Source organism: Diadema antillarum, unplaced genomic scaffold (assembly GCF_040938485.1).
Source record: "Diadema antillarum isolate AM-2024a unplaced genomic scaffold, OU_Dant_1.0 seq00000562_RagTag, whole genome shotgun sequence".
Taxonomy (NCBI): Eukaryota; Metazoa; Echinodermata; class Echinoidea; order Diadematoida; family Diadematidae; genus Diadema; species Diadema antillarum.
This window is the reverse complement of record NW_027271501.1, coordinates 1,423,296-1,450,428: the sequence shown is the minus strand read 5'-3', so window position 1 is coordinate 1,450,428 and position 27,133 is coordinate 1,423,296. Positions and strand designations below refer to the sequence as shown.

The 27,133-nt window shown below is 38.7% G+C and overlaps 1 protein-coding gene across 1 annotated transcript in view; it reads right to left on the bottom strand.

Moving 5' to 3' along the window:
- The window catches only part of LOC139735023 (clustered mitochondria protein homolog), a 93,176-nt gene that overhangs the window by 57,323 nt on the left and 8,720 nt on the right, over nucleotides 1-27,133 (bottom strand). Inside the window, exons 2-3 of the mRNA XM_071645797.1 lie at nucleotides 10,346-10,734; nucleotides 5,652-5,823 (exon numbers count right to left, since the gene is read on the bottom strand). Of these exons, the coding sequence (XP_071501898.1) occupies nucleotides 5,652-5,823; nucleotides 10,346-10,687 (514 nt within the window). The 5' untranslated portion in view covers nucleotides 10,688-10,734. The remainder of the gene's footprint in view (nucleotides 1-5,651; nucleotides 5,824-10,345; nucleotides 10,735-27,133) is intronic.

Below are 27,133 nucleotides of genomic sequence, written 5' to 3'. Positions count from 1 at the left end.
CTTGCACGCCCAACAGAAATCACATTCTCATACCATAGGACACCATTTGGTGCAAGGAAGATGAACTCATTCCTCCACACAATTTTCAACTCCATTGGTGCCAGACATTTAAACAATCTTTTGACATCTTACAAAGTACAACCTCAAGTGGCAGAAATATGAGAAACCTTATCCATAATCTACAGCTTATCTACCGACAAGTGTCTGCTTTTTACTGTTTCACTCAGTATATACAGCATTCTATGATTCAACACAATTTACAAACATGTCCACATACAACATACCAAGATATTGATTACACTCGATACTCTAGTACGGTACATTGTACAAGCAGCCCTCTTTATCAACATGTATACATGTGACTGACACTGCTGATTTTGTAAGGCTTGTCTCTAAATCTGAAATACCTGCACATTACCCACTTGGGTTAATCAAATGATTGGCAGCAAAGTCAACTTTGTTGTTCAATTCAATTCAAATAATTCAGTTGATGAAGTCCTTTCAATCATGTAAATAGCAGCATACTGTATTTCCACTTCGATATGAAGCCAATAAGGAAGAATAAAGAAAGAAGAAAATCTGAAGAATCCTGTGTAACTCTTGAAGTAACCTTTTTTCTTTTTCTTTTTTTTACACTGTTCATAACAAGTGTTCGACCCAATAAAATAAAACTTTGTTCTATTAAATCTTTGCTGCTTTTTTTTTGTTGTTCAAATAGGTCTCATGTGCCACACACAAGCTAAGCAGGTGATCTAAGTATCCATTTGGCCAGCATACCACATTCTTATCACACCACTGACTCTTTCTGAGTGATAAGAGGATATTCCCAAGTAGAAACTGAGCAAACTAAATCTTGAGTGCTGAGTAACCCCTGAGCCTGTACTCTGCATTGGCAAATGCAATCACGTTAAATCACTTGATTCACTTGGAGATGGAAAAATTTCGGGAAAATCATATTTGTACTCAAGAGCATCCTCTGTGTTTATCTTTCCCATTACGACAGCATCCGCCATCATAAACCACTTTATAAAAAAAAACAAACTAAAATCACCTACTCTTGAATTTACTTGATTCACATGAAAAAAAGCTAACAAAACTTTAAGGTCATTGCTTACCACTTGCATTAGTTTCTGTGTCACAGACTAAAAATTCATGAAATTTGAACCTGTAAGACATCCCCTTTTGCACATTATTGCTAAAATGACATGACAATGTGGAACAAGAGACCCACAGGTCTAGCCCTTACCTACGCACAGCACTTTGCCTTCATGGCACTTTACCTACACTGTAAGACAGACTATTTCAAAAATGTTGTAGGTCCCTTCAGCAACACCTTCTTAATTTGAATATTTGGGCCCAGTCCCATCCCCCCCCCCCCCCCCTTACTGGGGATATAAAGATCTGAAAGTCATGCAAATTTGTGGTTTGGGGTTCTCCAAGGTCCCCCAGCACCACTCTCATTCACACAAACTACGATTCCAACCCCCTATTGATGCATCCTGCCAAGGTTGGTCAAAATCCAGCTATCAGTTGTTAAGAGCATGAAAATGTGAAAAAAATTAATGCATGTCAACCAGTCAGTAAACAATCCTGATAGCTCACTTGAGCTATTGAGTTCAGGTGAGCTAAAAAACAAACAAACAAACAAACAAACAAACAAACAAACAAACAAACAAACAAACAAAAAAACACACCAAAAAGCTAAACAATGTACATAATTGCTCTGTAAGTTTATATAGTGTAAAGAAATACCTCATATTTTGTAATGTTTGCAGTTTGAGGCAAGTATGGATGAAAAATGCCCTCACACAGGGAATATAAGGCCCAAAAAAAAAAAAAATTGTTGCATTGGCGTAACATGAGATTTTCAAATAGGGTCGGTCGGGCGGATTTTTTTTTTTTTTTTTTTTTTTTTTTTGCTACCTGCATTTTACGTGTAAAACTCATGCTCAGCTCAGTAAACAGTTACAACTGCTGCACCAAATGTGCCGTGTTCATCTATTCTACAAATCATTTATGAGGCCGATATTACTGGAATTATACCCCTTCACAGAATTTAAAGATGTTGAAATCCCTATCCTGTATCGTTTCACTTCATATTTTACTATTTTGACTCAGATAAGATAGATGCAAATTGACCCATATGTACGATCTTTTCATCGCACACGGCGATCTCTATTACAGTCCCACATATACAGATTCGTGTAAGTTCTCCACACAAGAAACCTATGGCAAAACTGTGCACAATACATCGCAGTCTGAATGCTATGTATACACTGAATAAATCTTGTTAGAGTACGTGTCCGTCCGTGTTGGAAACAGATGACGTACTGATCAAGGAAGGCTTATGCGAGGCGCTAGATCTCTCCCTCGTACATCCGATATCCCCAGAGCCGTTTCCACTTCCGGGTTTGTGCGATCGCGATCGCAATCAACAAGATATTTGATATCGATAGCAAAAAAAAATAATAAAAAAACATGGGGTCGGCGGAATTTTTAGGGTCGGGCGGGTTACGCCAATGCAACACTTTTTTTTTTTTGGCCTAAGGGTGCATTTATGCTCAATTTGTGACAGCAGAATCAGCATTTTGAAAAGCTGTTTGCGTCAAAGAGAGTAGGGACGCAACTGTGTTTTACACTAATCACGTCTAACAATGCTGATTATAGCCCCGATAAGCTGAACATAAACATACCCAGAGATTATCGATGCAAACTACTATGGTCTCTCACTACTACAGCACTGATCTCAAATAAATACTACAAACCAGGGAAGCATTTCTATAAATAACATTTAATAGCTCATACGCAATATAGTGGGTGCACTTTACACTTCCGTTGTAGTAGCAGAATGGTGTTCATAAAGATCAGTGTTTGATAAACTGATAGTACGAATGTACTGAGGATGCTACTATGATCAGAAATGCAAACAAACTGAATTATTCTTGAGACGAGCCGGCGGGACGCGGTCACATGATGAACTGCTGTCGTCTGGCACAATCTCGCTCACCGCCCTTTGAATTCATGTGTGTATTGCAACAACACTGAAGCTAGACTTATTCAAGTTGTGAACATGCACTGGGTAGGGACAACACTAATGTCCATTCTGGACAGTATAAAAAGCGGTCCACACAAATGAGAAATTGGGCAGATTGTTTGAAGATTTATCCTACTAAAACCCTAAAATGAATAAAAAATCTTATTACAAGTGGGACCATGAGACGTCAAAGGCACCTTGCTATACATATCAACGGTGAAGCTATCAATCTCTAAACTCGTCTACCCCACTATGGTAGCTGTGAAGAGAAAATCATCAGACGAAAGCGATATCACCGTCAAGCATCTCAATTGGATGCGACTGAGCAAATTTCAGGCTGGTGAAGTGACTGAAGATTGGTGCTCATATTACAGCGACAAACAAGCACTCTATGCACACAGCGGCTGCCTCTGGAACTGATGCCAGTACGGAGATACCCCTCACTCTTAAATTGAGAGATGAATGGGGCCTACAGATGGTATGAGACATGAGTGGAGGGGTGGGGGGGGGGGGAAGAGAGGGAGAAACAGATGAAAGAGCAAAAGAGAGAGAGGAAAAGATTTGATGAAGAGGTGATATGACCTGCTCACAATGACCTCACACACGTTATAACTAAGCTATAGATTCAGCTGTGGATGGAAAAGCAATGGTTCAGATTTTTTAGGTTTTGTACAGACAAAGTTATCACATTTTTTTTAATTTGTACCAGATTTTGTATTTTGTACCACTCACACACACCAGCTGAATTTGCTTGTAAAACTGTTCCAAGGATATGGAGCTTAATAGGTTAATCATTCACAGATTGCAATGTGAAATTCTTGAAAACTTTTACCATCTATTGAATACAACAAAGTGAGCAAAAGCTTAGGTGAAAGTTTCAAAGGAAGTGATAAAAGTTAGGAGCAGTCTTGACCAAAGTTTCAAGACGAAGGAGCACTTGAGGAGAAAAATGGTGGTAAAAACTGTTTTGAGGGCCATGATGTTCTCCCTGTTTTACCTCCCCCACCCCTCCAACACCCCCACCCTCCCACTGTGCTCCCTCCATACTTATAAACCTATTTGGTACCCTGATTATCACATCAGACACAAACTGGCTCCTACTAGGAGACTTGTCCCATTAAATGATGGGTCATCAAACCATCTTTTCATAACGGACGACCTACAAATGTAGCAGTCCTCTACCCACTGAGGGCGACAGCCACAACAGGTAACGCCTGGCAACAGCTGCCGTGCACAGCAGCCCTGCACTGGGGCGTCACGAGATGCAACAGTCTCGGCAAGCGACAGCGTCGACTGCCCTCAGACAATTGCTCCTTGATCTGTTTGTGTCATTGCTCGTAATTGGCATGCAGATAGCCAACGGTACATCGAGCATCATTAAAAGCTGAGCCCCATCAATCCTTCCCGTATTTGATTCATGGTGTACATTAAAAACAAGAATGATGCTTGGAATATTATGCAAATATTTCTCTTGAAGATACTATGACCATGCTTTCTGACTTCGCAGTGACATAAAACCCTCTGAATAATTTTATGAGGCAAAATACTGCACCCGCTAGTATACTACAGTCATCACTACAGAGATCAGAATATGACAAGAAAAGCAAATACACAAAGGGCAGGTATATTGTCACATCGGAGTGAGATGGGGGCACACTTTGTCAGGTATGATTGCAAGTGACGGACGGAAAAATGTCAAAGTTCGCTTCTCTCTCAGCTATGTCACCCATCATGCAGCGGATATGAAGGGAATGAAAATCAATTTGTACGGCAGATGTAAACATCAGAACATGACACTGTTTATTTGCACTTAAACATTCACAGTAAGTCCGGATACAAGGATCGGAATATGCACACAACCTTTTTGAGGAATTTCTACGACTCTCTTTACAATTCTACCTTTATGCTATACTGTACTAGGCTGAGGGAACTATACTGAAAGGCAGTTGAACTTGATGCCTGTAGCTCAGTTAGCGTAAGTCTGAAAGTCACAAGTGTTTGAGTAGTATCCCTCAAAGCATGGCTTGAAACAGCAGCAACCTTTCCACATCTTATTCTGATAGCTGATGATGAGATATCCATGACAGCCAGCATTTTTATTTTTCTTTCTCTAGCAAAGAGAATCAAGTGACTTTTTCAATTCAAAAGACAATCTATGTATTTTTCATGTCTAAAAGGGATTAACAAAGATGTAATTTGCTTGCCTTCTTTCCTTAATTTGGCTTCCATGACACCGAAAATGCCATAAATATGGAACATACCTACTGGTGAGATTATTGAAATGCTCAAGTTAATCATACAAATACCTGGAAAGCTAGGAATATGTGGTTGCCAAATTTCATCTTATGCAAAATTTTAATATGATGATAGATTTCTCCAAGTTAAACTTTGTGATCTTTTGCTAGCGTGAACATGGCTGACGACGCAGGATCTCGTTTGTGTGGGTGACTCTCTCTCTCGCACACACACACACAGGACCTCCATTCTACGTCCTATGCAAGGAAACCAACTTTGAGCGAAGTCATGCCAGCTTAGAGTGAACCAAACAAATGATATCTCTTGTAAAACATTTCTGGTAGGAATGGGAGGGCTGAACTGAAGGATGAGACTTCCTTACCTTCCACAACCTTGATCACAGAGCCGTCCTTGAGGCCCTCAATGTTCTTGAGCTCGGCAAAGTTGTCGAGGACGTTGCCATCCAGCTGGAGTGAGAAGCAGGTGCGGTGGCATGTGTCCTCTCGGTCCATCAACACCTGGTGGATCTCCTGCACCATCTCCTGGGGACTGACCTGTGACATAGGGTGAAGGGGAAAAGGTCAGATGGCAAAGGTCACTGTCAACTGTTAATCAAGTTCATTGCAGGTGCAATGGCAAGTGTCCTCCCTGTCCATCAACACCTGATGCCTCCTGCAGCATCACCTGGGGACTGACCGGTGACATGGGGTGACAGGTCAAGGGGAAAAGGTCAGATGGCAAAGGTCACTGTCAAATATTAATCAAGTTCATCACAGGTGCTGTGGCAAGTGTCCTCCCTGTCCATCAACACCTGATGCCTCCTGCACCATTACCTTGGGACTGACTTGTGACATGGGGTGACAGGTCAGGGGGAAAAGGTCAGGTGGCAAAGGTCACTGTAAAAAGATCCTCAAGTTCATTTGCAATACATATGAGGGAACACCTTCATACACCACATTCAAACTCTTAGGGGTAATTCTTTGAGCACTATAAAGTTTTATACTTCACTAAAATCGACTGGCGCGAATATATCCACCATGGAATATTTGGTCTTTAGTAGCACTACAAGCACTTAACTCCCTCTCTGCACATCAGGTTTTCTAATCATAAATTCAATGTTCACAATCAATATCATCATCTTTCAACATTTTTTCTTTCTATAGTCCTGTTGACTAGAAACGAAGGTAAGGAGGAGAGAATAAGAAGAATAAAATGAATAAGAAGAAAAAGAAGAAGAAGAAGAAACTGGTGATCATGAGGACAGCCCAGATCAGAGCTAGTTTTGGCCTGATTTCTGACATGAGTTTAAACTATTTTTTAAATATTTTTTTTAATATTAATTTTCTAATTTTATTTTCTATTTTGTTGTTGTTAAAATGTGAGAGTACCTCCATGCTATCAGACTTGTAAGGAAGCGTGAGCACATTTTTGTCCTTTCCTAAGACTGTATATGGTGGAGACCACACAGCAATGAAGGTAATCTTCATTGACCGGTCACAGAAATATAATTATAATTTACAATTAAATTCTAACACATGTATTCTTCCTTCAAGAACATTCCTACTCTTTATCCAAGCCCTTTTCTGACACTTCCATAAATGCAAGAAACCTGAGGCAGCAGTGATTATGGTTACCAGGGTATCATCATATCTCTTGTGGAAGTATGAACGTATGCCACCATTGTGCACTTACAGGCATCATATTTAAATATCAATCTTTTCATTGTCATGCCTTCATAAGTATAATTTCCTACAAGGCCAGACAGACTCTTTTATTTCTTTCACCTTCTCAATCACCTCTAAGGTTCTCTCTTATGCAGTATGTCTCCTTTAGTATCTTGTTTTGCCACAGGTACATCATGTCTCTTTACCAGTTCCATAACTTGTAATGGCAATGAAGCAGTGAATGCCCTTGATCGAGTCTTGTCCGTAAATCAGACCAATAACAGGAAATACCTCGTTTTCGGCGGACCCTCCTCAAGGGACTGACAGGTACAGAGCTCACACAAGAAGGGCAATCTTGATAAGTTTTGCACATTGTGAACAGGCTTTGTGTAATTATGGGAAACTAATGATTGCTCCTTCATGCCGCAGGTTCTTTGGTGTCTGCTCAGGACTGTAATTTATCTTTTGCCATCAGGCCTCGAACATGAACATGGCTTTAAAGCATTCTACACCTCCTCTACAAAAATCGCAAATATTTGGAGCAGAAGACAGGCTGGAAAAATCCTGTACATTTTTTTCATAGATCTAGAATGTGCGTGGAAAATTTAGAAAATCAAACTCCAACTTGAAATCCACAGCACTGTAATAAATTATTATTATGCATTTCATCTGGGCTGATTTCTACATCTCTGGGAAAGCATCGATTTAAAACAGAGATTATTCGCTTGGATAGCTATTAAAATCAAAATAAGCTGAAAGATAGCAATGCTTTTTTTTTCTAAAGAAATTTAAATAAAGTCTTCTTTTTTTCTGAAGGATCTTTCAAGAAGCCTTTGCACAAAAAAAAAAAAAAAAATGATGCATATCAAAGCAGTCAAAATGACCAAGAATCAAATCATACTACTACATTGTAAATGCAGGTCTTAAAATGATATGAGCTCTTTTGTGAGTCACTACTTTGGGTTCCGCCGCGCCGTCCTCCCCCCCCCCCCCCCCCCCCCCCCCCCGTTGCAAGCTGCAGCTACTACAGCAGTAGATAGTCATAAAAAGAATTCCCCAAATTGTAAAATACATGGAGCTCCTTCTCTATCTAACAAAGGTGAAACAGTGTTCTTTTCTAAAGGTTCGACACTCTGACCTGTACGATCAGATGTGCAGGCAGATGAGGGTGGGTGACTCCCTTAAAATGTCTTTACTACGTCCTGGTCTGGGGGCTTTGTGCAGCAGTGGGCCACACGTCACATCTCTAGCATGACTCATTTCTGGGACACGTCCAAGCACGTGGTCACAGGAATCTAGCCAGCCACATGGCAGAGAATTATGAAAAATGTGTTCGACCCTTTTATGCTTAGCATCTCAACACGCCATCTGATTAAAGAAGTAAAGGATACTCAGTAGGCAAGAGAGGTAGTAATGACTAGGACATTTACATCGAAAGATACATTGAAAACACCAGACACAGAATTCAGCATCATTGATAGTAACCCTAGAGATGTTTTTTGCCAAAGCTGTGTCATGTTTACAGATATACTGTGTTTCTTTTCTTACTGCATATTTTTCTTTTTATCAGTCAAGGTTATACTATGATCTTTTTCACCTTCCCCCTTAAAAAAAAAAAAAAAAAATTCCTCCACCAAAACTTTTGTGCCAAGTGAGCCATCATCAGCATCTTAAATGTATTGAAATTTAAAAGCAGGAACACATCCAAGATTGCATTTAAAGCTAATACGGCTTTAAAAATTAAACAATACACTATACGGCTTTAAAAATTAAACAACAATACACTCCTGTCATTTTTCATGGATAGATTCTGGTGAATTGATTTTATTACTTGTTGTTGTGTTTCAAAGAAAGAAGAGAGAGAAAAAAAATTGGGGCTCTATACGACAACTCATTTGACCCTCACTTGTTCAAGAAAGTACAAAGCTACATTGTGCTTCTTTAATAGATTTAGTGCTCTATATAATAACAGAATTGTGCTGGAAAGTACTAATAAACACGAGCAAAAGCATAACTTTGCCCCATGTCTTTTAAAAGATAAAATTTATTTTCCAAGCGTACACGTCACTTGATATCAGCAAAAACAACACAAAAAGAGGATACAACTTTCTGCTTCTCGAATGGCACAAGATAGTTACAATTGTACCTTATCTGAGCAGGGTCATTATACAAGAAGGTTTGAGTCAAGTGTGGACCTGTGGTAGCTAACACCAGGTAATTACTAATATCCTGTCTGTGAGATTCCTTTTTGGTGTGAAAAGTCGCCGGTTCCTGCAGCGGCCCGTTTTACCGTGGACCTCATCCCACCTGCATTAGAGGCAGAGCAATGAAGTGTATCAAACCAAAACCACTGAATACACAATCCTTTGACTGACTCACTGCGACCACCTATCGTATATCGAGTGACTACAGCCGCAGTTATCAATTTTTTCCCATGTTTGGAACACTTTTCAATACCCACTATCAAAACATATTTGCACAGGCCTTTCAGATCATGTTATTTGAGAAGGTTAGTAAAATGGCTTACTATAAATTAACTTCACATTTCAGTCTTATCTGAACTCTTTCCACTACCTCATGCATTACATGTACAAAGTATGTCAGGTGTGGAACTGTCCAGAAATTTTCAACACCTCTGAGTAGGGGACTGACCGCTTGCTGGGGACATTCTTTCCTTGTAAAATCAAATAAAACCGCAGTCACTTTAAAACTCTATTTGGGAGCCTATAAGCATTGAAAATGTGACCACATTTGTTTCATAAATGAAATGCTTTCAGCATGTGTGATCTGTGGCTGACGGCACGTACAATAGTAGTCAAGCCAAGAAGTAGTGGCTATTTTAAGTACCATAGAGGTCCTATTTCTCTTTGAGCTGCGATTGATTACATTTCTCTCGAGTCATCAGCCAGCTTCAAGTACTGTATACTGTTTGGCTGACAGCCAGGTTGTGGTTATTGCGTCAACTTGTGACTGGTTGCACTGCTCGACTGGGAGAAAGCCCAAGCCACAAAGAAAACTTGACCAACTGTCCAGTAGATTCACATACTCTGAAGCCTTAATGATTGTCACTATTTGATGGTCGTAAATTGCTACCATGACATGAGGTGTCATCAATAAAATCTCTCTTCCCTTTACGGAGAAAAGAAAAATGAAATTGGGGATTAAATAACAAACATTCTTTTAAAGATCTCCTTTTCAGCATAAAATCTCAGTTAAACTACAATTCCTGTAGACTCCTTGTGAGTGTCATACAATAGCAGACTTGGAAAATACAGCTAAACTTATTTTAGCAGTCCTGCTTATTAGTCAGCACCTGGGTAAGTGGCCATATGCTCTACAGATGGATTTTGTATAAAAGCAACACTCTCATGTGATAGTATCCAAAATACTTGTTGGGTTTTCAAAAACTCACCTGAAGGTCGAATGCCTCACTGGCTGGCGGAACAAGTTTAACTGTGAACGCGGCATCCTGGATGACGATCACATCCTCAACTTTGGGGTCCTTCTTCTCCCCCTCTTCCTTTGCTTCCTCTTTGGATCCATTCTCTTCCTCCTCCTCATCCGCATCCCGCCTGCCGTTGCCATTGACGACCGCCTCCTTGAGTTCCATGGCGTCCATCTGCATGCAGTCTACGCCGCTGTCTTCGCTGTTTGGCGTGACGTCGCCGCTGCTTGCTGCCCCTTCGTCCCCACCGTTGAGGGGCAAGGGGTGTTGGTTGCCCTCTCCATTAGCCAGGGGAGCGGGCTCTGCCATAGCCGGCTTGGAAGGCTCAGATAGGTGGGACTGGTCAGACACACAGGCTGCAGATAGCAAAACAGAAATGAATAATTCATTAACGATATTCACCACGCAACTGATTTGTGTACATCGATGTAAATGTAATGATTTTCACCTTGTACATACAGCAAAAAAAAGAAAAAAGCTGCTGAAAACTGCTTATCCAATAGTGGCGAGCCAATGGAGTAAAATGGAGTCAAAAGGGGCCTGAGCTTTTAAAATCCACCTACGCTCAGAATCTTCGTCAAGAGATTTCACCTTGTTTGAATGGTGCCATAAATCTAAATCATATTAAAATCACTGATTATCACATGACCTCTCCCTCCTGCAGCTCTGAGACGTGACGCATCACACAATGATCAAACTACCATCTTATTAACCCAACAGTACCTCCACCGGGTGATTTACAATGTACTCTCAAGGGGCAGTGTGGATGAATATTAAGTTTACTATAAACCACACTGAGCTGTCTTCTCCATAGTGCCAGAGGTTTAGTCCAATGTTAAAGCCAAATCTACAGCATTCCTGTAGATTGGAAGGCAATGGTGTTGATCACTTTGTGACTGATGTAAAGCAAATTATGCATTAATTCAAACTTCCATGATGTTACAAAATGCTTGGAGCATCAAACTGGGGAGGAAAGGAAGAATATGATAATACATCTGGCCCCCCTATGGGAAGAGGTGTCAATACAATATCACATTTTTAGCAGGGTTTGCTTCTCAAAACCACAACACAATACCCCATCCTGCCTGACACAGCAATGACAAATGAATGCAAAATGGATTCAAGGTTTTGAGATGTAACTCACTAGTGAAGGAAGTTGGAATTGAACAGCTCTTCACTAGGTCCTTATTTAGGAAAAGATATTCATAAATTTAAATACATCAACAGACCAACCTACATGATGAAAAGAAAAATTTAACTGAGGACACACATTTCTACTGCCTCTTTCTTCTGACTTGCATGCCAGCGAGGTACCTCTGAAGAGAGAAACAAGAATGATATCTGGCAAAGAAATAGCAATATTGTATTATCTATGCAGGTGGGGAGAAAATCTTGTATCGAAGAATCCTCGAAGGCAGAATCCAATTTGGGGCCACGTTCCCGCGCGCCTGGCTGCATCGACAACCTGAATCTGGAGCCATGTTTGCTACCTTTGAAGTTCATCACAAAAGTTCATCCCAAAAAGTTCAGCACCACCCTACTCTGATTCCATGCCTACTGCAGATTTTGTTCATTCTTGAGGACAATTTCATCAGATGCAGATGGTTTATCACTGAATTAGTCTTGAGTACACATCACAATTTCTCAAGTCACATGTAACATACATGTTGCCACAAACACAGGGGCACTCCGTTTTCTGTCTAGCTGTTTCTTGAACTTCACTTTTCCCTCAGTCTTCCCCTCACTCTGATTGCATTTTGTCTCGTTCTGTTCATATCAGCTGCGTCCCTCCCAGGGTAGGCGAGGGGAGCACCAGGCAAGCCATCTTGGCACACTCATAAAAGTAGATTTCCTCCCCCCCCCCCTTACTTCCATCCCCCAAAATAGTGTCATCCTCTTTAGGATGCTACCACACGAATCAAGCACATAGAAGACACTCCCCACAGCCCCACCTCAATACTTTAAAGGGGCTTGTCATCACTTCTAAATACACTAATGCCAGTCCAAATGTGTACATTCCAAGCAACGGAAAATAAAATAGACTGGATGATTTCATGATATAAACACTCTTCTTTTGATATGCAAGATATCAAGCTCCTTACATGTCTTTTATTATCATTATCATTAGCTCACTTAAGTACTGATTGCAGCTTTGCTAGAGGCTTTGGCTTGCATCACATCCTATTTAAACACTTCATTGTAGTCAGGGCTTAGCGTTCTGTGCGTCTCAAGAAATGGCCTCCTTTTTATTCGGGCACTACTGTAATTTCACTGAACATAATTCTCCTTACAATGCTTGACCTTTAAAGATGGCTTCAGTCTCATGACATCACTCGTTTCTTCCACTGGACAAAGACATGCTGCGATCATTAGTGTGAAAGCACTACATTCATCACAATTATGTAATAGGGTCATTGGAGTGTTGCTCCCGGTGACAAAAACCGAATCATAATGTGCTCTGAAGGCAGGTAAGTATAGATCATACAGGGGAAAGGGGGAGGGCCTCCCATATCATTCACAAATCACTTTCATTAAATGCCCATTAGCTGCTCGGACAAAGAATCCTTTCAGCTCCAGTCCGATTAGATCATTGAGACCATCAATCTTTTAGAGAGTTATCTCTTTACCCTCCTTTTGTCTCTCCAGGTGCTACGGTTTATGATGCTGTCTTTTTTTAATGGTAAGCGCTGATCAAGGTAATTAATTAAAAGCATGTGACTGTCAAGATGAGGTTGATGCACTGATGTTAATTTTCTGCCAGGTCAGCACAAATTCAACTTCATTCTGGTCTTTAATAGATTGTGGGGGGGGGGGGGGGGTGGAGGCAGAGAGGGTAGGGAGGGGGAGAAAACTTATGTACGGTACCCAATGGATGCCTAGGTAGATGATTTTATACATAATACTGACATTCTTGCAATTGCACCTATAAATTGTCATATTTGCTCAAATTTTGCTCATCTGTTGCTCAGACTGCCCCTGATTTTGTTTGGACTATATGGGAAGGGGGTGGGGGTGATGGGTATCTATAGATCTTCATAAGGATTCTCATTTAAGAATTATCAAGGTGCTTCCAAGTTCCATCCTCAGTTGGAGGAGAGCTACCTGTATCACTGTAAGAGGACATTGTATGCACACAGTATGAACAGTTGCATACTCTGTTTTACATCATATATTGCCAGATGAGAGCCATTCCTCGTCAATCCAACGCATCTATTTGTGACACTTTATTGACAAAGATTTGGAATTACGATGGAGCTGACCATGCATGCACAATAATCAAGCAGGCTTCACCCCGTGGGCATCAGTGTAACTAGATTACATTGTGTGCAGAGAGGAGTAAATTGAATTGCGAAAGGAGAGGGACGGTGAGAGAGGGGGCAGGGGTTGTTTACGAGTTATTTTAATTCACAAAGTTCCCTGGAATACTATCGCAGAGCTTAACATAACTGAGAGCGAACATTTCAAATTGAATTTACACTTCTTCTTCCAACATGATATACATGTCTAAGGAAAAAAATATGAAAGACATGAATGTACAGAATGATTCAGAATCAGATTCAGAATGCCCTTTGTTGCTGAATAAAATGGCATAAATGAGGTTTGAACCAAATTCTTTAAAGTAATTTCTTTCTTGGGTAGGGTAAGGGTTGGAGCGAGGCAAGGGTTGGGGCTCATGTCATGTCAGAGCATTCAGTCTGACATCATTAATTTCATTATTTTACATTCACACACTCAAAAAGATGTAGTATACACATGTATCTTGGGAAAAACACGACACATGGCTTAATAAAAAGAGTATTTCAGCTACTTACGTACGACAGATGGAAACTGACCAGGAGCTTGAAACTGAAATGCGGAGATGGTGTTCATTTCATCACATGAGCTTGATGTGTATTATGATTGTTATGATTACTATTATTCAATGTTGTTATCATTGACAGCTATCATAGAAGGAATAGCAATAGTAATAGGAACAGTAATGTTAATGTTAATGTTAATGGTAATGGTAATAGTAAAAGTAGTAGTAACGGTAATAGTAATGGTGACGGTAATTGTAATATAGTTAGTAATATTAACAGTCATGGTAATAGTAATAGTAAGAGTAATAGTAATGGTAATGGTAATAGTAATAGTAGTACTTGTAGCAGTTGTTGTAAAATGTACTAGTAGCAGCGGAAGTGTTGTTTAATCATCATTGGTATCATCATATCAACTTCATTAAATGGTATCACTCAAATTGAAGCGCCAGGGCAGTATGGGAGATGAGAGAATATTATGAGATAAAGGACAGCAGTAGCATCTCTAGTGCAGACACAACGTCTGCCTTGGGAACTGCGGCATACACATGATAGAAACTGTCCCACACATCTCATCTCGTAACCAAATCCACCGGGACGGGAGTCCCTCGCGGAATGTGACCTTAAACGTGGGCGCCACTTCTGCCAGATTACCCGAAAGGTTAGGCAAGGACGCTCTACAACGCACAAAGGGGGAACCGGGCTTTATGGATGGGTCTTGCGTCGTGAATAACATCCATACTTAGTGTGGGCGAACCTAAAAACTGTATCACGCTTGCTCAGAGGATTTAGTAACGCATGCACAAACTTGTCGATATCTGGCTAATTTCCTGGCATAACCCATCATTTGAAGTAAAATTTAGGTACTGGTAATGTCTGAAAAAAGAAGAAGAAACCATTTCAATATCTAAACCAACACAAGCACTAAAAATCATGGTGGAGTAATGGAAAAAATAAGCATAAACAAACTAAATCTATTGCAAACATTACGAAAATGAGGTCATTGCACTGTGATTGATTCCGCAGCAAAGCACTCGGCAGGCTTCTACATTGAAGGACAAAGTTTGTACTTTGTAAAATGGAATGTCATCTTTGCAGACATATGTGGGATTTTCTCTCTGTACACCACTTTAAAACATCAAGTATCCCAGATCACCATACGTATCTCCCCCAAAAACAAACAAACAAACAAACAAAATAATAAAAACAAAGAGGACAAGGATAGGTCTCCTACTCAGAGAGTTTGCACTTCAGAATGATACGATGGCTCTTATTTCTATTCCGATCTTATTTGCTTGCCCTCAAAACAAAAACAAACAGACCAAATCCTTCTATCACTAAAGAACTTTAAGGTCCTGTTTATCTTTGGGAGCAGTGATTTAAAAATTGTTTTTTCAAGATACCACATTTGATGCATATGTGAAGTAACTTGTATCACAAAACATCCTATCATAAAAGAATTTTGCAACGAAACCTAACACAAGGAGATGTCATTATTTTTCTCAATAAACCGTAACTGTAGACAGTTTAGTCTGGAAACATTTTTATTATAACCATTGTTCACATTTTGTAGATATTTCAGAATACTTAACATTGATTACTACATATACTTATTCAAATTTTTACATTGACTGTTTCTATCCCTAACTCACATTTTAGAACTATTTTGAAGCACTAATGCTGGGTTTTTATTTTATTGGCAGATGGTAAATTATGCCTTTAAAGATCATGTTTGCACCAAGATAATGTATCAATGTGTCAGTGCAAGTGATTGGAATTGGCACAATGTGAGATGATCATGTAGCACCAAGATGTCAAGAATTCAACATCTTAATGAGATAGCCACAGAATGAGCTGTGTGACTTCACAACACTTTAGTCATAGTCTATGCCAGAGACCCTCCACTTTCATCTCTTCCTACGCAAAGAGTCTATAATTTGTAGACTAACCTTTGCTCAATACTCCCTTTGCCTTACTTTCATACTATGATCATCAGGATTTGCTCAGGATGACAACAAAATGTACCTCAGTTTATTCTCTATCACTCATCATCTACAAATAGTCTCCATGAGTGAGTTATACACTGTACTTTGAATTAAGCTAATTGCAGACTGGTGACTGGTTGGTGAGACTAGTTACTACAGAGCAAACACTCGTGGAATCTAAGGAACATTCATCACTTGATTAATGGAAGTAAATAAACATATTGAATAGTGCTTAGAACCTGATTGCTTGTTCTACGGGAGGGGGGGGGGGGTGGCTTAGAGGCTTGTGCTCATGACAGTACATTTCAACTGTAGCTACTATGTTTGATTCAAAAAGATTTCCACCAGAAATTGAATCAGTCTCATCTTCTTTAGTAACACTATTAGTCCTTAGACTCCTTTTCCAGGACTGCTACATTTTCTCTGCAACCTTCCCTTGTTTACTATCTTGCTACAGGAGAACTTCCTCAGTTCTGATTTTAAAGACCCAGGAGCGATGATCATATATGCTTTGATGCACATAATTACTCACTGACTAGTGCTACATTGTATTTGTGGTTTTCAAATATACATCTGTACCCCGGTCGGCAGAGTATGGATCTGACCACTCATGGAAAACCCATGCTACTGGGTAACTGTACTTGTATCCAAGATAAATTGTGTCTTCTTTTACTGAAAATAAAACAAAATTTCCAGTATAAGGGGCATTACATAAGGAGGTGAAGACTATTAATGTAGATCACGAAACCCTTACATACAGTGTACACGTGTACATGTACCAGAGCATGGAATTCACAGTCTATACCATTACCAATCCATTGGAAACTACAGGATTTGGAAAAATAAAAATATCACAGTAGTTCATGAGGCACTTGGTTTTCAACTCAACACTGGAAGGACTTGTTAGGACTTATTCATTCCTAAAAAATTGAATGAAGAGTTCTTGAATATACTGTAAGTGGTTTCTGCTTTAAATCTATACTGAGATCTTGCAACTCGACCACCAGCAACTTGTATGGTTCCTCCACATTTCAGAGGAAGTCAGGTAGAATGTAATATAAGTGTGTACCCGCACTTTTATCCATGAATGAAAGAGGGATGAAAGTTAAAATTACTGGTAGTCAAACACCCCTTTACAAGGAATGCTCCAAGCACGTACTGTACATGAGAGTATTTTAACAATGAGGGAGTGCATGGTGAATCAACTGACCACAAATCTACAGATATATGTGTGAATTGGTATGATCACATTATATTACCTATACTTTCTGGGAAGTGTATAATTTGTGCAATGATCTACTGAGCAATTCCACAGTTTAAATAGGTGGACATGACATGGATAAAAGAAATGTGCCTCTTTATCTTACTCTTTAATTTAGGTATCAACTAATACCATGGATGTTCACCAATCATAAAGGGCTTTCAAATTCAGTAGATATTATTTTTTATATTTATTGGTTTTGCGAGATCTAAAACCATCATTCAAATTGTACATGTGGGACTGGGGACACTGAAATTCACTTAAATGTAAATTACAGTGGGTTCCTTTGAACATTTTTCCTCAAATTTTGCTAAAGGGTAAAAGATGAATACATTTAAAAACACTCCAGAAGTCATGTGACATTTTGTAGATTACAAAAGGGTGAAATCACCTGTGGAATTACTCCGTACAAATGTAGCGTTACTAACCGTAACGTTACTAACCATGCTTTTGGGGGTCTAGCTAATAAATTATTGGTCGAACTGCTAGAAGTATTTGCATGAACATTTGTCATGATGCAATAACTGAAATTAATGCAACACTTTATTTGAAGTAACTTGAATTTTTGCAGACTTTTTGTTACAAGACATTGATTTTTTGTCATGTCCTTTTTTCGTAACGTTACAAACCAGCCCTTGTATTTGCCATAGCAATTCTGATATTTACTGGATTGTATTCATTATTTTCTATGTAATTAACCTGGGAAGGATGAACAGGTTTTTAACATGATTTTGACTTGAAATGTATAAATGGGAATTTAGTAGTAAAAAAAAAAATATCTAAATTTGTATGTAACGTTACTAACTGCGGAATTGCCCTACTGTATTGCAGGTAGGTATGATCGCATTACAATGTACAACCACACAGAATAATTTTCACATTCGAATTTGATTTATTAGCAATTTAAGCTAGTGAATAATATTTTGAATGGTATCCTACATACTTCTATAGTAAGAAAACTGTTGGACTATACAAAAGAAAGTTGTGTAGCAGTTGTAAAAAAAAAAAAAGCAAAACAAATTGTGATATTGGATAATAGGAAATAATTTCCTGAATCATAGTACTGATCAAGATGTTTTTGGGGGGAAAGTAAATTTGCATGATAAATACTTGTGAATGTCTATCATTATTTAATCAATCATGCTACCAGTTATGCTTTGGAATTTAGGTAAATTTTACTTGTGAAAGTTTAGCCCAGTCAGATATTTCTTGTGTACCACCGGGGCAATTATGGAAAATGACGTTGGGGGGGGGGGGGGGGGACATATTGTAAAAACAAAGGAGTCTTTATTTCTAGTGAATTATCCTCAATAAGTCATGAAGTTTATCATTCATTTTCTGCATCAAAGATTTTAGCCCCGATCACATTCGATCCATTTCATTACATGGCATCATGAAATGGTTCTTTACGTTCTCCTCTCTCTACGTCATATTAACACCACACGCGTGAAAGATGCTTCCGTGTGGTACCTGATCAACATCCCGTCCTTCCTCGCAGAACATTTACGCAGCTGCGTGCCCAGGTTGGCGATTAAATCATATTTTGGTTGCTCAGAGAGCGGCATTATGTCTTGGGAGAGGCTTGTGGAAGGTGCATGTGTTTACCGTCGTCTATTTTGAGATGCACTCTCCCTACAAAACCTGTAACACATAAAAAAATAATGCAGCTGTACAAAGTACATAATATACTTAAACTACTTAGGGGTCAGCTTGATGATTGGTAGACCATGAAGTTCTTTTCAAAATATCAACATGGCACTAATCGGCAACATTTTGAAATTGCAAGAACCTGCGCTGTGAATTTTGGTGTAATATTTCAAAATTATCCTACATGGCAGACACTACAACTGCAATTTCTGATTGGATCTATTGATATCTTGAATTGAATAGAAACTCTGGAGGAGAAACCTTGCAACACTGTCTTTCTTATTTCAAGAATGATAATCTCTTCTTCATTTTTCCATACAACAAATAACCCCTACGGCACACTTAGATTATAAAGGGGGAAGATACATTTTAGCCCTCTGTATGCTTTGAGTGCTGATTTGCACAGAAAACCCCATAGCACTGTACACACTGTCCAAAGTCCCTGGTACAGAAAGGGTTAATCTTCACTGCACTTACAGTATATACACCACGCCTACACAGGTGGTAGAACAAATTGCTCTGCAATCTTTCGCACTTGTATTCTCACACTTTGTCACACATTTACCCCAATTTCCCAAATCCCTGAAAGCACACTTTGTGGAAGAGTTATCAGCATAATGACCAAAGGAAGATGATTGAAAGAGTTTGAATGTACGCACAGATAAATGCCATTTTCTATATATCTTTTTAAATGAGGTCATCATCACATAGACAAAAAAAAAATGCTTTTCAATAACACTCATTATAAAACAAATATTTTTGAATATATTAGAATCATCACAAACATGTCATTATTATCTTTGTTTTTTCAACAGCTCTAATCTCAAAGCCCTTATGTCTCTCTGAGAAACTCATACAACTTGTACCACACAAAACAAACAATCAAATAGAGTCTAACAAATACCTGCACTGTGTATCAGTCAGCATTTTTCCACTCTATTCAGATACACCTCTGGAGCATGCATATTACCATTAGTGTTGTACACATAGAAGGGACTATGTAGGGTACCTACAGATTCTCATGCAATCCAGGGTATAAAAGAAAGATGTCACCCCTTGATACCCTTTTGTGAAGAGTCATATCTGATGAAATATAAAAGTTGGGAGGTGAGGAGGGCATATTGGATTCTGATTCTGGCTATTGTAGCATTGGGAGAATCAAATGCAGATACGTACTTCTGTTGACTCGGTAAGGCCAGGGGTTCACCCGTTTGAGTGATGGTATCAAGTTTCATTGATATCGAGGCCCAGGGGCCGGGAGTATGTGATGCATGTGATTTGCAACTGACTGGAGTAGACGCTATACCCCCCACGAGCGCATATGACGACGTAGTAATACGGCTGTGACGTCAGAAGGAGAGAGAGTAGCGTACGCTTGCTCTCTCTACGTCATCCTTGATGGCTAGAGAAGGTCTATGCAGCTCTTACGTCAACTCACAATGTGACTTTCTACACCTGCTTTGCCAGTGGAACAGGGCATCAAATGACATGTACACATTTGTTTGTGCTGCGCAACTGGGTCGCATCAATGGAAATGAATGGCGACGAGTGAAGACCGACTGTTTATACACTAAGTGATGGCGGGCAAAAAAAAAAAAAAAAAAAGTGTCCAGGTTCTTTCTACAAAGCCAGAGGAATAAACACAAGTCCTCTGTAGCAGCAGACTCTCTAGTGTAAAACATTATTAGCCCCCCTGAGAGGGAATAGTAGTTGTTCAGTCCTCAAACCCCCTTTTCAGATGTATAGTTGTAGTGACAATTCCTTTGAAATATATGAAAATAGTTGAGCTAGACTCCATATGATTACTTACATAATTTCCCTTTTATTAATGACCTTCATCAATGTCATGACTGTGTGAGGCCTACACAAAATCCCATGGACTGGAAAACAAGGCAAACTGTGCATTTCAACACTGATACAAATATAGATGAGTAAGTGTTGATTTTCTTTTGGTGTAGATTATACAATGTATGACTTGAATGTTTAGGTGTTACAATACTATATTGTCATCCAAATTTGCCATGTATAGTGTCAGACTATTTGGAGAGAATAAATTGCTTATAAAGATAAGAATAAAAAAATACACCTAACAGCCATTTTTTTTTTCTATTTTCTTTTTTTTTATGGAGTTGTTTTTCTAAGCACATATTCCAGCTTTTATTGACAGACTATCACATCAACTACAAAACTCTCATTCTTCTATCACATCATGCTATCATGATACAGAGAGCCCGAGTTTGTTTTTTGAGGGTTTGCTTTCTTTTTTTCAATGCTGCTATTGTGAAACACCATTTCGTGGATGAAGGATTAACATCTTTACAGCCAATGCTACAGTTCTGGTTTGGGCTATCACGCTACAGACGTATGTCAAATGTAACTCAAGTTCTCACAAATTTTTCTCTGCTGAAGTGAACAAAAAAAAGAAGAAAAAACTTTAAAAACATATAACAAAACTAAACTTATTCAAAGCAGTTAAATGCTGAACCAAGGATAAAGCCCATTGTTGAATTTTTTTTCTTAAATGTGGTTGAATGATTCTGTACCATTCTCTTCTTTCTTGTTTCAAAGCAAAGATATGACATGCATTTTTCGTTTGGATTACAAATGGCTTTATGCAGTTTGCACTGCTAACTTCACACAATATCTGTTTGTTTAGTGAGGCTCTTGGGGTCAAAATAGGCAAGGTCAGTGGTGCAAGGAACAATCTTATGAATGCCTTTCTATAGCAGATGATATCCAAATGAATACCGGTCGTTAAATCACACTACTACAATACAAACTCCTTGTGTCATGCCAAAGGTGTGTGATAAAAACTTGTCTTGCATTTATAATGCATTTTATGTCTACAGTATATTGGAAATCAAAGTACAGTTTTAATGGTGTTTGACTTTTTACTCATACAGAATGGCCTTTATGGCGTATCCATTAGGCAGGACTACATTTTACTACATCTCAGGATATAATGGCATCTGATGATATGGGAATATTAACACCTGAAACCAAAAGATCAGCTATCATATTGTCAAATTCCATGTAGGTGCCTATGCCACACAAGGCATGAAAAGAAAGCTACAATGTATATGCAATATCACTGATCACCATCAATTTTGCTGATCAGCACAACACCATAAAAGGAGATTAATATCTGATGCTGCCCTTTAAAACATTAGCCATGAGTGACTGTTCCTGTTCACACACAAACACTGCAAATGGAAAGCTAACGAAATGAGAATTAATGACATTTCTCAGATAACATCCATACTATCATCTTGCCTTCTGAATAAAAATATCTACAAGTTTGTATTTAATAACTAAACCTCCTTGCAAGACTAGCAAGAAATTTTCGCAGCATGAAATTTTTGCGAATTGCCATTGGCATGCAATGCATACAGTGCAGACAAGAACTTTTGGGTGCATTTTGATTTGGAGAATCTTGGCTCTCGCAAAAGTCACAAAATTAAAATGCACACGAATTTTTCTGGTTTAACAGTCACTGAAATTATTTCTTTCAATTTGACAACATAATCTATAAAAGCAAGGTACAAAGGAATATATTGTTTGTGATTTTTCAGCAAGCCTAACCATCAGATAGGCTACCAGAAATACTACTTGACCATTTGAAGACCTTATATGGCAATAGTTGAGAGTGGGAATAAAACAATTCCGAGATACCCCTGCCCCAGTATCGTATTTCACTGTCTGTAGATCATCGGACAAGTGAGTGATCCCCCTGGAGATGACACCCCCTCCCAATCCCCCTCCCACCCCATCTTTAGGTGAACAGAGTGCCACTAATTGTAGAAACATTGCTTTTTTTTTTTTGAGGGGTGGGGGAGGGGGCTGTAGGGGAGATGAGCCGGGTGTCTTCTGCTATGACCATGAATGACCTGCTCTTTGTACCTAGTCCATGGTATTTTTGAATAGTGGTGATAGGAGGGGGATAAAATCTTGGGTCTAATTCAATCAGCAAGATGTTCTTGATGCTCCTGGGAAGGTTGCTGTAAAATATGATATATTCGCGGTATGAAAATTTTGCGAATTGGAGACAACAGCCTTTCTCACAGCATGAAATTTTCGCGAATTGCCGCTACGCATATTGTGTAGGCAAGAACTTTTGCGCACATTTTAATTTTGCGAATGTTGGCGCTCGCAAAATTCATAAAATGAAAATGCACGTGAATACTTCTCGTTTAACAGTATGCTAATAAGCTATGCCACTTTTGAGGTTATACCTGGCTTTTAATACCCATACACTTTGTAGTTTGTTGGCTTTTTTTTTTTTGATGAAATCATATTTGTGAAAAGTGAGGTAGGCATGACAAAATCAAATAGATGGCCATGTAAGGACATTGTTTTTAATTAAGCATTCTTTAATTTTCTATATCAATGGGACAGTGAAATGAATTGAAATAATCTTTGCTGTGCTGTCAGCAGTTGTACTAGAGTTCTCTTGAGCATATACAAATGTATCTACACGTATACTGAGGGGATGAATGCAAATTGTCACATATTTTATGTGATGTCAGGTGTGATTTTTTCAAAGCATAGCATGCACTCATCCCTTGGGCATTTATCCTACCGTGGAGCTACAAACATAGCTCCATGATCCTACTGAGTATTTCAGAAGACACCAATGTTTGCACGTGAGCGTGGTTCTCTATTTCTTTTCCTTTCTGTCTCTTTCTTATTTCTTATCCAGGACATGAGTATGATACGTGATGCAAGTGTTTGATGTTGTGTCATAAAAGCTGGCATGATGCCCTGAGAAAGATCATACGAACACTCAGACATTGTTTGGAATATATAAATCTCAGACAATGTTAATGCACACAAAATGACTACAATGAATGTTACCTCAGTCATTGATGTCACCTTCACCTACGCATGATGTCTCGGTGCACAAGTACAGCCATTATTCAAGTGCACACGTTATCTATCACTTCTCAATCTCGATGCACACGGGTGGAGAATCTCCTTTCATCTTCTTTTACCTAGATGTGACTGGAATGTTTACGCCACCAGGCTTTTATTTTTTTTCCCCCTGAGAATACAATGACAATGTATGCAAAGTGTATGTTTCCTCATGGCTTACCAAGCATAAAAATTTACTTGCTGACTTCTGACTACCCAATATGAAACGAAATATTATAACATTGCAGTGTTCCTGAGACAGTTTGGCTTTTAGAAATATTCATGGGCAAACTTTTCACCAGAACATCACCAACACAGTTTCTGGCAGTCTCCATAGTACTATAGATCATATATGAACATACACTTACCAATAACTGTGTATACAGCTGTTCATTTTAACAGTCTTCAGAATTTTGGGACACACTTGACTTAAAGTTCCTGTAAAACATGATATTTTCATGCCATGGAATTTTCAGGAACTGGAGCTGATGGCCTTTTTTGCGGCATGAAATTTTGACAAGAACTTTCATATGAATTTTAATTTTGCGAATCTTGGCTCTCCCGAAATTTCCCGAAATCAAAATGCGTGCGAACATCCCTCGCTATACAGTTATGGCACTGTAAACATTGTCACTGTGAACATTGTCAAAGCTACTTTCTAATATACATATTACAACATCTTTAAAAAGAATTATACCAGAGCTATAAAAGCAGCAGTATAATTTCATGAGCAATGTGGGACTTTGGTTTAGAAAACAGAATAAAACAGGCACAACTTTGTATTACAAATCATCATCATCATGAAATGTATAATTTCGAGGATTTCTCTTTTCTTTTCTTTTCTCTCTCTACAGGCAAGCTTGAGAAGAATATGACTGTATACAGTATATATACTGTGTCTCACACCAACACATCAAAACATAACATTACCAAGGAATGATCATCTAGACACAATACATGCCATCATCTGAAAAATACGGGTGGGCTTGGAATGAGCTGTAAAACTCCATCTTTAAATCCCAACTAAGACTTGCTTAGAACTTCCAATCAAAGTAAGAACTTTGGATGTATCTAATCACGTGACATTTACCAATTGCTCAAACAAAGTCAGTCCAAAGATGAAAATGCACACACGGCCATATTTGCCACCATGCACCCATAAAATATTATACTGCGTCAGCAAATCCTGTTGAAAACCCTGAAGATCAAGGGGAAAAAGAAAATGCTTCATAATATTACCGGTATGTCTTTTTAAACCCACATTCATCAGTGATTTTAACAGCAACGTGTCAAACCTGGCAGGACAGTACAACCCCCATATTGCATGCCAGAACTTCTACTTTCCTCTGTTGAACAATAATTTCAGTTTGGAGAGTAATACAGTGCACTCCCATTATAAAGAACACAGTTATAACGAAAGTCTGGATACAACGAAGTATAATGCCTTTGGCGACACTTCATGGCTGAGACATAAAAACTCCAGTCCCCAAATTGTCTGTATTATCTTCATGCAAGTTAATATTATTATTATTTATCATTTTAATTTTTTTTGGCTGCAACAAAATTTTGATATAAAGAAAGAAAACTGGGTCCCAAGGACTTCATTATGATGGGAGTAGCTTGTAATGGTGGCACACACACACATGCACACATACACGTGTATGTACACATTTTTTTTGCATTGCTCTGGAAGCTTGCGTTAAACATTGTTTCACAACATGATGAGGTTTCCTTTAAGAATGATAACCTACGACTGAAACAATAGTTTTTAAACTCAAAACAGTGAGTCACTGTGTGGAATGCTGTTCAATGATCTAGCACTTGGCACTTTCACACATGGTCCTAATATAAATTATAACCATATAAATGAACAAAATTGTGAGAAAAAAAAAAACTCCTCAAAATACCAAAAGAACTGTTTCTACAAAATCGCTAGTTCTAATTTCCCCAGAGAATCAGTCCATATTGATATAGGATATCTCAGTCATTTCTAAACCAATTTTCATCAAATAACCTTTGAATTCCCCATTTGAACAATTTTCTGATTTTTTACATTTCATGAAGTAGTTTCTCAGTATCTCACAAAATGCTAAAAGCTAAATCCTCACCTCAACTGATACTATACCATCCCTTTAACATGTCTAGCAAATAAAATGAAGTGTCAGGATAAACGGACTATAACCCATTTAAAACAAAACAAAACAAAAAACTTGAAAAGGGCTCATTCATACACATACTATACAAATAAAAGAAAATACAACCAACACAGAGACAGTACCCCTCAATAGTTTTCTCTCTTATACACACAGACACTTCAATATTGAGACGTATATACATATTGCAGTGTATGCACTACACACAGACATACACACAGTAAAGTTGCTGGCACATTCCAACGTACAGCTGAGCACCTAGTCATACAATGTAGCACCTTGTAGTGTAAAAGTGCTACTATGCACTAGTAACATGTGGTCTTCCAAAGTCCACGTGGTTGGGTGACTCTAGGAAGCTCTGCCCATATTACTGTCCTCTGGACTGCTTTGAACGATTTTACCCATTTGTGTATTAGTAAATTACAGAGCTACTCCCTCTTATCAGTATCTCATCTAAAGTCATTACATCCCACACAGCTTCAAAGTGAATCTGTCCATACATTGTAGCTATTCACTTTAATACCAAAATACTTTTGTTCTGGATAGTAAATGCAACTTCATGTAAAGTATCTTGAGGAGCAGGTATAAAGTATGAAACTTCAACTTTAAAATACAACCATACCTGTCTGCAATAAAACACATATCAAGACAATAAAATAACACATGACTACAAATCTGCTCTTTACATGTAGGCCTATATGACTACTTTCACTCTCTTTTGTCTACACTTTGTTTACTTGTAGCTGTTGCTTTGTTTTGTTCTTCTTTTTTCCCCTTTTCTCGACAAGCATAGGGCAACTGTTAATCTGGTTTTAAAAAAAGAGTCTTACAGGTCCCTGTAGAGTACATTTGTAATAATATCTGTACCAGCAAAATTGTTGATATTGCTAGAAATACTGGCCTGTACTGTGCCCCCTGCAGGCGGCGCACGGTATAGAACAGAAGCAATCAATATATTGTTATCTAAATTCAAGGCGTGACTAATTTATCAATACAACACA